Here is an 11775-nt window from a genome sequence, read left to right as displayed (position 1 = left end):
GTCTGCAAACTGGGGTGTCTGCAAATTGGGGTGTCTGCAAACTGGGGTGTCTGCAAACTGGGGTGCCTGCCTGCAAACTGGGGTGTCTGCAAACTGGGGTGTCTGCAAATTGGGGTGTCTGAAAACTGGGGTGTCTGCAAACTGGGGTGCCTGCCTGCAAACTGGGGTGTCTGCAAACTGGGGTGTCTGCAAATTGGGGTGTCTGCAAACTGGGGTGTCTGCAAACTGGGGTGTCTGCAAATTGGGGTGTCTGCAAACTGGGGTGTCTGCAAACTGGGGTGTCTGCAAATTGGGGTGTCTGCAAACTGGGGTGCCTGCAAACTGGGGTGCCTGCAAACTGGGGTGTCTGCAAACCGGGGTGTCACCGTGATGAATTGGTCCACCACTAACTCCATCCCACCCCACCAATAGCTAAAGCCCTGGTTCGTCAAGCCCCTCGTGAGTATGGTTTGTGGCGCCTCTTTCTGGTGTGTGAAGCCTCTTTCTGGTGTGTGAAGCCTCTTTCTGGTATGTGAAGCCTCATTCTGATGTATGTTTCCGTGATATATATGGAATATTACTAAAAGCGGCGTTAAACTCACTCGCGTAGTCTGGGTAATGTGTCAGAAGGACAATATCAATTCAACATGGCTTCTGTTGGTGTCGGGGGCGGTCGGGTAGCCTAGTGGTTAAAGCGTTCGCTCGTCACGCCGAAGACCCGGGTTCGATTCCCGACATGGGTACAATGTGTGAAGCCCATTTCTGGTGTCCCCCGCCGTGATAATGCTGGAATATTGCTAAAAGCGGCGTAAAACCATACTCACTCACTCACTGTTGGTATCGTGTTGATATCTACATTCCGTTGACGCTTTTGGCAGATACCATTGCTTGGATCAAGCATGCTGTCTTCAACTGTCACTGCCTTATAGAGGTCACGTCATGTGTAAAGGTGATGATAGCTGGACGCTTCACAAGCGGTTGGAGACTTTAACGCTGATAGTGGTATGGGGTCTGTAAATAACTAACCATACAGTAAAAATAGAAAGCGATATCAAACTGAAAGAGCTTACCTAGCATATTTAGAACGGTTAAGTAGGATCATGTCATTTATTAGATAGATCAATATTTACTTGTTGCGACACTTAATCCCAAATTGCCTTCAAGGCTGTGTGCAGCAGCATTGCAAGAAGCGGCTGTAAAATATAATATTAGGTCCACAACGTTTGAATGCAAAACCGCCAGGGCTTTGGGAGTGTTCAAATGCGTCACATTAATGTATTCAACCCAAACTGGAAAACACATTGTTCATAGATTTGTATTGGATTTGCATGGAGATGCTTTCTTGCTAACACACTGACTAATCATTTGCAAGATTCACCGTTAACGATGTTGTATCAGTTGTTTCAGAAGTGGAGGTAAATGCTGATTTTTGTTGTTCTTTTTTTAACATAAGAATATCGAGTGGTTGTGGGATGGTGGTGGCCTAGTTGTTTATGACGTGCCCCTGCCATGATGGTCTGGGTTTGGGTTCAAATCCCGTGTTCATTATAATGCTTGGCAGGTCAACAGCAAACTCGTTTTTATTTTACTGGAACCTGTGCACCAACCATCTTGTTGTGAAAACAAATTCACAAACAAATTAACGACATAAGCTGATCGATACTCCCGCGGAATCACTTCGAGATGTACGATAATCCTAAACACGAGTTTAGATCATCTTTAAAGCACAAAATGTGTCCAAAATTGTTATATTTAAAAACGTTGGTGATATTTAATCATTTTTGCGAGAAAAGTAATTTTTTAACAAAATCACTGTTTTCTTAACATCCTGTGTATGCGATGTCCATGAAGAGAGGGGGCACGGGTTTGCAGAGTTACGTCCCCTGGGCAGGCCAGAAAACCTATGATCGTGGGTTCGAATTCCGGTTCGCCCCGATTATGTTTCTAGGTTTGTCTCTTTTGCCGTACCTGTGTTCGGTGGTTGTTCTAATTATGGGATGTCAGCACCATACCCGCGAGGTCTCACCGGGTTTCTAATCAAAGAGGCGTTATACCCCGCCCACTCACTCACTAGTCCACGTGCCGCTAATAGATTTAACCTCCCGCGGGAAATCCGGGTTAGAATAGTTGCCAAGCAGCCTATCCTCGTACCCCGTTGCTCATAGTATCAATCACTGGATTGTGTGGTCCAGATTCGATTACTTACAGTCTGCCGTCATTTAGTTGGACTTTTGTTGAGTGCGGTGTTAACAACCAACCAGAATATTTACGTGATGCAGAGTAAAGCAGCATTCACTCACTCATTCACTCACTCACCCACTGCCTCACTCCATGGAGATGTGACAGAGATGTTGGAGTTGTAGTCGCCAACATACGTCCTTATAATTGTACTGTGTAATCGAGGCACTGAATCTAACCACAGTTCAACAGGTTGAAAGCTACTGTCAATGGGTCGGGTTGGGTTTAACGCCGCGTTTAACAGTATTCCAGTTATATCACGGCGTGTCAGCTTAATATGGGAGGAAAGCCCGAAGTGATGCAGGTCTCGGACGTTTACCACTTCGGTGAAACCCACGAGCACGGATATGGTGCTGACAAACCTAGAAACATAATCGGTGCGAACCGGGATTCGAACCCACAGCGAATCGCGGCGCCTTAGACTGTGCCACCCGTGACCCCCGCTGGGCCTGTGATTAGGTCTTACCGTTCTCTGGTCCTGCATGATCTCGTCAGTCATGTGGAGACCCTGGTCAGATCTACTGGTCAGTCGGCATATTTCCTCTCATCTTCCCGAGGCAAGGGAATTGACTGAATGTAAAAGTCAGTGATCTCCCTTGCCTCGGGAACATGCAAGTACCGCTGTAACATATCGTTCGTGCAACATTGCGGCCGATATTATGAAACTTGTGGTTTTGACAGAAATTATGCAAACACTTTGATTTGACGACAACCAAACACAAACTTTCACAGCTGCGAAGGCGTTGCTGTGTCACGTGATTCGAAATAGTTCCAATATGGATTCCTTCCAGTGCTGGCCGAGGTAACGAACATGGACTGAGGTGAACCTGTGGTGGTTTGGTGCCGATGTTTCGTGTTCCAGTCTGGGTAGCTGAAGCTCCCCGCCCCTGAATCTCCCAAGGGGAAGACACATGCTGGGGGCCTATTCTGTCCGCACGATGAGAAACGCCTAGGGTGAAGGGGTCCAAAGCTGCTCCGAAATCCCCACAGGGAGAAAGTCATGCATGGGGGAGCCTCGTAAGCTAAAACAGCGCCAGCCCCATGGCACCTTGAACCAAAATAATAATGAAATCCATCGAAAAAAATAAATACAGAAGACTTTTGTTATGCTACATCACAGCATCATATTTATTTTACACACGTTCGGTCTCACGCCTTTGGTCAATTATTTCTCACTCTGAAGGGGTATTAAAACAGAGGAATTGCGTAGCTTTTTATGAAAAAATTACTATTTTTTTAAAACCTTATCACTCATGAAAATAATTTTGCTTTCGGTAGCTTACTTAAATGAAAAAAACCCATTGATGTTTCTAATGAACATAATATTTTCTTAATCAAAATATAGATTTGATTGTAAAACGAACATTGTGGAGGACTATGACTGGAGGAGGTGATGTACACAGGCAACTGTGTCGCCTGTATCAGGGAGATAATACTGTTTGCATCTTAAGAGGGATAAAGTACGTTATCTTTGGAACTATCACATAATACCAGTGTTTGTGTAGCAGTAGTTTCCCATACGTCACAGCAGCAACGCGGCTAACATTCCCCAGTCATCTCTACCAACGAACCATACGTCATGATGACGTCATCCTAACACGGTATATATCATACATCAACACAAAATGTCCTCAATAACGTTATATCTAACGTATAACGTGACGTCATCTGCTTGACGAAGAACGTCAGTACATTTTGTGACGTCATGCTGATGTAAACACATTTTAATCCACTGGTCAATATCACGAGTTGTTTGAACGTATTCGTTCCGTCTGTCTACGAGCGTACATTTAAATTCAGCCATAGCGCCTCATTTCTTTTGATTGTGTATATCACAGAGCACTAGAAGAATCTGTAGAAAATAAAATACATAAAAACAACGAAACTGGTCGTCTCTCCGTAGTGCACATCTGAACACATGCCAGAAAATATTCCTGGACTGTTATTTTTCACAAGTGTCCGTTCCATTGGAACCTCTTCCTTTTGAGGATTTGTTGACGCTGTGGTAGTGATACTAGTATATATAGTTCGAAACGGTTTTGATTTATGATAATACAGAATGAATAAATTACGGTAACTTAGTCGTATAGATACAAATACGTGTCACTACATACATTATGTACAGGGGTTGATATGCTGAATGCCAGTTGCTTCACTCATTCTGACACGAAACATTTCACGGATACATCACACCATCCCTTCTAGACATGGTACGCTTTAACTCGAACTTTCACACAGCTTCAAAAGTTCATAACGTGACTGTGGTCACGTGACAAGCCACGTGACCACTTCGAAACGACAGCGTGTTCGAAACGTAAAGTTGGAGTGTTAAACTTAATACTTTTTTTCTTTGTGTAACTTGGTTTACTTGTTTGACCTACACCGGCGACGATGTCGCGTTGCTGTTGCTGGAGGCGTCGTAAAAATTGTCGTCGATGCTGCTGCTGAACGAATACGGCGTGTATTCGGGCGAGTTGGTTGTCGGCCTAACTGATACCTCCACGGGACGCGGGCGCTCTCTGCGTCGACGGTGTCTCCGGGGGATGGGAGACGACGTCGGTTCTGGTGACGTCACTTCCGGGGGCGTGTCTTCCCTCACCTGGTTGCTGTAACGAGATCTTGTGTTGACGGCTTTCTCCGAGGTGTCGATAGAATCCGTTGCTATATACTTGTCAATGGTTGGAGATGGCTCAGGCTCCTGAGGAACGTCCGTCTGTAGGCATCTATTGCACATTTGTACCTTGACAGGCGCGTCTGTCTGTGTTTCCGTCGTCTTGATGTGCAACTCTGTCTTACCAGCTTGAGGCCTCTGTGACGGTAGTTTCTGATTCACATTATCGGCATCCTCCAGCATGCCTATATCCAAGGTTCCGGGGTTAAAGTTCACGACCTTGCTGACCGTTTTGGGCAGGTCCTTGATTTCGATATCCGACAAACAGGAAAGTTTTTCCTGCACCTGTTTCTTGAGGAGGAGCAGCTCGATGTCCTTGCCCTTCAGGACCAACTCGGTGAGGCTGCAGGTGCTCTTTAAGCCATCGAGGTTTGCCTGCATCTCTGACCTCCTGGACACGTATTCCATCAGTTCCTTGCCGTACAGTGTATGCAGGTCGTCGATCAGAACCTTCTCTTTGTTCCTGATCTCGCTGATGAACTGGATCGCTACGTCTCGAATCTTTTGTTCGGCAGCCTTGATGACAGTCTCGCATTTACTGAGGAGGGTCAGCTGAGCGTCGTAGACGTCGATCCTGCCCTTGCAGTTGCCGAGGAGGCTTTGGATGGCCTCCTTGTACTTTATGACAGCGTCTGAGAACTGTGATATGTCGTGGTCTTTGTGTTCGTTGAATGTGCACAGGACACAGATGCACGCTTCGCAGGGCTCACAGTAGAAGCGGACTACCTCATCTTTGTGCTCTTTGCACTCAATGTCCTTCTCTATCTCCACGTCAAACAGACTGTGACTTTTCGTCACCTTCGTCTCCTTGTGTAGGTCGACGCATTGCTTACACAGAAGCTTGTTACAATCCAGACACTTCGAGGTAGCTTCTCTATGCTTGCGGTTCACCAACTTGCATATATCGCAAAATGGAAACTTGGAAGGGCGCTGCCTTGAGATTGTCTCGCCCAGACTTGAAACCAGGAAGTTGTCCGGAAGTTTCTTCACGCCCCCTATCGGCAGCTGGGTTCGTTTCCGGCAGAGAGGGCAGGTAAACTCCCTGTAGTCGCTGTATTTCTTGTAGGTGCATTCTGACATCACATGGTTATCGATACATTGCTCACAGAAGGTGTGCAAACAGTCGAGGCATTTCGGTGACTTGAAACCTTCCAGACAGATTTTACAGGTGAGAAATTCGTCGTGTATCTCCTGAGCTAGTTTCCCCCCCGACGTTGTGGCCGCCATGTTGGAAGTCGTTGTGGACGCGGCGGAGGGCAGTTCCACTGCCTGAGTGTAGTACCGTTCACGCTCCAATCGGCGACGATACCTGAAGCACAAATATACGAGTTTACTCATTGGTACAGAGGCAACAATTACAAGAGACAGTGAGTGAAAATGGCTAACGTCGCTTTCACCAATGACACGCTTCACATAATCGGAATCGAACATCGACGTGGTCAGCGAATGCTGTAACCACTAGGCCACAAGCGATATACAACTACTATGGGACGGAACGGGATGGAGTAGGGGTGAGGGTGTAGTTGACGAGAGTTGGAATTTGGGAAGAAACAGAAAAAAACCATTTTGGTCACACTCTTGGACATACAGAATGGTTAAGCTGACAATCCTTTTGAACTAACTTTCCAGTATTTTCGGGAACATGTAGTTATATGTCGTTATATATCTGAACCACGATTGTCTGGTAACACATGCTGGTCTGAAGAGGGAGCATGTTCCCACCTACACATGAATACACCGTTACCTCAACGTATACGGGTCAGGGGTGGCCCAGTCGTCTAAGGCGCCGCGATTCGCTGTGCAGAGTTGCGTCCCTTGGGCATGCCAGAAACCTATGATTGTGGGTTCGAATCCCGGTTCGCCCCAATTATGTTTCTAGGTTTATCAGCAACATACCAGTGCTCGTGGGTTTCACCGAAGTGGTAAACGTCTGAGACTTGAATTACTTCGGGCTTTCCTCCCACATTAAGCTGACACCCCGTGATATAACTGGAATAATGTTAAAAGCGGCGTTAAACCCAACTCACTCCCTCACTCACTCACTCAATGTATACAATCGCGACCTAAGACCTACACTTCGGGCTTTCCTCCAACATCAAGCTGGTGTGATATAACTATAATACTGCTAAAAGCGGCGTTAAACCCAACTCACTCACTCATTATAGGCGTTTGCACTTGTTAGGACAGAGATGTAGAACTGCTGCCAGAGTTATGATACCGTATCGTGGATGTAGAACACACAGCCACGCTGATCCTTCTAGTGCTAGACACATACATCATGCACCATACAGCCATACCACTCGTACCAACATTTGCTAGAGAAATATACCGTATTATCTACACCAATATTTCTAATGCTATATATCTAGTGAGATGTATTTCTAATCCAAGACATATAACCTACAACGCATATAGTGCTCTATCTCCTGTATAATCAGTGGTAACAGTTGCTATTGAAATATATCACTTGATACTCTCCGGCATCTGCCAGAACTGACGTTCATGCAGAGCACGGCACACAAAAAGAACCATCTTGCACAGCACCAACACGCCTAGACTTGCACAAGTTTCGAAGGCAATAATTATTAATTTACCACATAATTTCTATATTATGTAAATAGTGAGAACAAGTTGTCCATGTAGGAAACGGGAGTCCTGACTGTCAACACATCTAGACTTGCTTATTAGAAAGATGGAATTACTACACAACCGTGGACTTATATTTCAGTTCAGCCTTTCAGCAAGGCTACAACACGCCTTACAATCAGGGGAGCTTTGTAAGCGGTGTTGATGTAGATACACCGCGAGTCTGGTGGGAACAGATCTAAAATAACTGCTGACGACAAAACACAAGTTGTATGGAAAACCTTTTTCAAGATAGAGGTATGAGTTATCCATCCTGACAGTATGGCTTACATGCATAAAACATAACCTCTCATAATCATCCCTCAAACATCGTCAGCTCGTGGACTTTCTGACATTGGAGTTGCGTAACTAGGCAACCGTGCAGGCAGGTACTACAGAACCAGATGTTCTGCGAATAGAACTGAACGCTGACTTATCAATGAACACTATTGCTTCTCGCAGAACAAAACTGTGTGAAACACAGCCCCAACGACCTTCACCAACGCTGTCTCACATTACCATTATGCAGTGCCAGTCTGTCTGTAGATTGTATAGCGAGAGGAGAGCCGGAATTCATGGCATGTCCAAAGCGTTGTCTGTTAAAGACTGTAGGCTTGCTACAAAGGTATGCCTGTTATTGTTGGTAACTGATGCATTAGCTGGTCGCATTCGTTGGGAATAAATGTCATTCGTGTTTGAGAACGGGGATAAGAGAATGGTCAGATGATAGACTTGGGTCACCGCACGTGCACTAAAGATGGATAGTGTCAGATGACCATTACAAATGGCAGCTATCGTTGACCTTGGGAAGTCAGAATGAATGTTCCGTTATATCATGATTGACATGCCCTTTGACCCCTGCAATAGACTGGCTATATGTATCAGTTGAGGAAGTATTTAACGCATGGTTCTTGGTCTTTGGCAGACTTGTAGCTTAATCTGACAGAGTTTACAGTTCTGAAGATTTAGGTCTACTAATCTGATAATGTCATATTCATATATTTAAATATTCAGTCTACTTGTGTCTTGTGTCTGTATGTCCGATGGCCCACATGTTACTACACATACTTGTATAATTCAACTAAAACATTTGATATTCGTGTATAGATAAAGGGGTAACTTACTTTATAACAAAATACATTAGGCAGAAAACAGTTTCTCTCTGCGTGCGTGTGTGTGTGTGTGTGTGTGTGTGTGTGTGTGTGTGTGTGTGTTAGTGTGTGCGTGTGAGAGAGTGTGTGTGTGTGAAAGAGAGAGAGAGAGAGAGAGAGAGAGAGAGAGAGCGAAAGTCAATACATTAATACATTTGTATAGACATATATGTCGATTTGTCATATTTCATACATTAGGCTAGGTACGCCATAAGACACGTGATTAAATGAAGAAAACTATCTCTTAAGTAGATACTTAGTTTATACATAACCCATGCACGTGTCTGTACCCTGAGCGTCAAACACGTCATAGATAGACACATCTGCCCTTTGGGGATGGTTGAACAACAACAACTTCCCCATGACGACCGGTTGTATACGTTGTTTGTAAATAAAGTTGGGGTCGGAGGACACTGTATATATTGTTGTTTATTTCCACTCCGGGTCTCGCTGACGGGAAGAGGGGGGAGAGGAGACTCGGACCCCTGATTAACGCGGGGCGGGTTCTTACAGGCCGCTGAAGAATGCGGAGTATTCTCTCCGCGGTGTGCAAGCAGTCGGGGCAAGGTGCAGCGGGGGTCTGAGATTTATGATTTCCTAGCAGTGTGGGTTTTAATCAAGGGAAGAGTAACCAGGTGGCTCAAGCGGTCGGGTCTTCCTAAATAACGGATAATAGTTAGTGAAGAGTGCGGTAAGGGAAGTATGTAAGACATTTGTAATATCAGGGAAAGAATCGACCTCTAATACGGGACTGAACGCTTTGGTGTTTTTCTGGTTAACCTGGTTCCAGCTAATATTTAATCTAAATGCTATATAAATAGGAGAGACAAGGTCTATTGGCTAACGACGTAAAAACCAGGTCTGTTTTTTAAGGTCGGTAGTGCTGAGTTTTTAATGGGGCGTCCCGTGAGGGTGGGCGAGCTAAACGATCAACTAAGTAGGCGGGTGGAGTTTGGCGTTTCTGGAAACAAGGCACTGGCATGGGACAAAGAGTTTGTGATACAGCACCGATGGATGAGAACCATGTTAATAGCATCCGCATATCTTGTCACTCGATCATCTAAATACGTCATTTATTTATCGGAAATGGTTAACCATTCATGTTTCCACCCCATTCACAGAAGCACCTGGCCCCAATGCTGCATATGTATTATTCTTACTGGTTACGCTTGTCATGACTCAGTCTCAGCGAATGTTTAGAGAAAGATTGGCAGGGTGAAGAAAATCTTTTTATAGCTCAAAGACTCCGATGGTGGGGTGAGAACTCGGTACCACCAGAGGGCGCTCTTTGACGTCATGGAAACGTTTTCATGATAGATATATTCTTCATTCTACTCTTTCAAGACTATATCCTTGACGACTTGTTCAACCAGAAATATTAATAATGGTTGTGCTGAACATATTATGACCTACCATGATCTACCGTAGATTTGAAGTTCACTGTTTGTTCATATGACTTGTATGACCAACATAAATAGTTTAGGATATCTCTGACAAAAAAGCAGAAAGGTCATCAACGAAAAGCATTTCCTCCCTAAACAGACCCAGCCGTTATTCCTCCACCGTGGAGAACTTCAAATACCATCCCTGACGCATGAGACACGTGATGCTTGCCCTGCGCGCGCGGAATATACCTGTGCTGACGTCACGCACGCGCCGCCATAACTTAGGGGCCTAAGTACACAAACATGACTAACTTGACGGATAAGAAACAGATTTCTCTCTGTTTTTCCTCTACATATTTGATATTGGGCTTCTCAATCATGATAAGGCTAATATTTGGGCCATATTGAGTTGCTATGCTATTTAATGGTTATCATAAGATACCATGGTCTCTGGTTACAGAAATGAAAAAACCATTATCTGACACTGGCATTGGTTCAGTGATAAGTACGTTTCCAGTGAGTATTAGTGAACCGTCTTTCACAGAGAGTTCAAATACTGAACTAAAAATCGGTTGGTCACAGAAAAGATTTGAAATCATTTTGAAATTTCAATACTCTCAGTCATATAATCTTATTTGTTTTGGACTTAATAAACGCCCGACTTATATTTGTAAATGAAAACACACGATTTTACCGTTTCTCTACCAGTACTTACAACAAGTGTAAACAACTTGTGATATCATATTTGGCATTAATGAAATACCCACGATGATTGAATTTTTATTATTAATGTAAAGGAAATTTCATGTGAAAAGATATAGTTAAACAATGAAATAATTAATTCAACTGAGGCCCGCCAAGGCTCAGACATAAGCATAAATAATGATATTAATTTGTTCGACAGGGAAGTAACGTATTTGAATTACGTTTGAAATATCAGTATTCTAAGGAATAAAAACCTACCTCTTTCGTCCGATCTTGGCAATTAAATCAGTATCGTCAACAGACATGGTATTCATCGTTTGGAATTATTCCACAGAGAAGTACCAACATATATCACACATCGAACCAGCACCATCAGAAATAGGTTCTAGCAGGAGTTGCGGGAAACTGTGTATCCTTTGTAGAAACTTCACTAATTGTCTTCTAATACTTTGTAGCACTAGAAGCGCGACCCTCTGTCCGGATGTACAGTTAGTGGCGAATATATAGACCTGGTCCTCCTCACGCCCGTCCCCCGACTGCGCGTCTGGTTGCACGAGATGTGAGCGCGGGAATACACCAGATAGATAACCCGGGCGGGGGTACCGTAAAATTGGCAGCTTCAGGGTGCAAGATGGAACAGCCGAGAAAGACCAGTGGCTACGGTTTTGTATCGGAGATGTCAGACACTTACCGAGCTGGGAGAAGAATGAGTTACGGGTTTAGATATATACTGTATATCTTATCATACAGGGGGATGCCCATCACTGAGTCAGGGGTAGAGGCATCTGACAAGCTTGACAAGGATGGGTATCAGACGAGCTTCATGCTTCGTTTGTGGTAGGCGTTGCGGGGATTCGTTCGCTGACCCTGATGCGAAGTATATGAATTCAAAACAAACGTCTAATGTGATCAGTGCGTTACGTTCAGTGTTTACTGACGTTCATTTGCCATAGTTCACTATAAATAGAGGGGCATTCTGGAGTCCATATTAATGTTCTGACACTGACAAACAATCGCTGGA

General features: G+C 44.5%; 1 protein-coding gene across 4 annotated transcripts in view; it reads right to left on the bottom strand.

Annotated features, from left to right (window-relative positions):
• Positions 1–3321: 3321 nt before the first annotated feature.
• LOC124141682 (E3 ubiquitin-protein ligase TRIM56-like) overlaps positions 3322–11775 on the bottom strand; it is a 67771-nt gene continuing 59317 nt past the window's right edge. For 3 of the 4 annotated variants that reach the window (XM_046509727.2, XM_046509730.2, XM_046509728.2), the window contains one exon: positions 3322–6197. In XM_046509727.2, the coding sequence (XP_046365683.1) occupies positions 4595–6197 (1603 nt within the window). In that variant the 3' untranslated portion in view covers positions 3322–4594. Of the gene's footprint in view, positions 6198–11012; positions 11334–11775 lie in introns of those variants that run through there. The other variant, XM_046509726.2, reaches the window with a different exon arrangement.

The sequence above is a fragment of the Haliotis rufescens genome, unplaced genomic scaffold (genome assembly GCF_023055435.1).
Source record: "Haliotis rufescens isolate VD_foot unplaced genomic scaffold, xgHalRufe1.0.p SCAF_21, whole genome shotgun sequence".
Lineage (NCBI taxonomy): Eukaryota > Metazoa > Mollusca > Gastropoda > Lepetellida > Haliotidae > Haliotis > Haliotis rufescens.
This window is presented reverse-complemented; position numbering and strand designations above follow the sequence as displayed.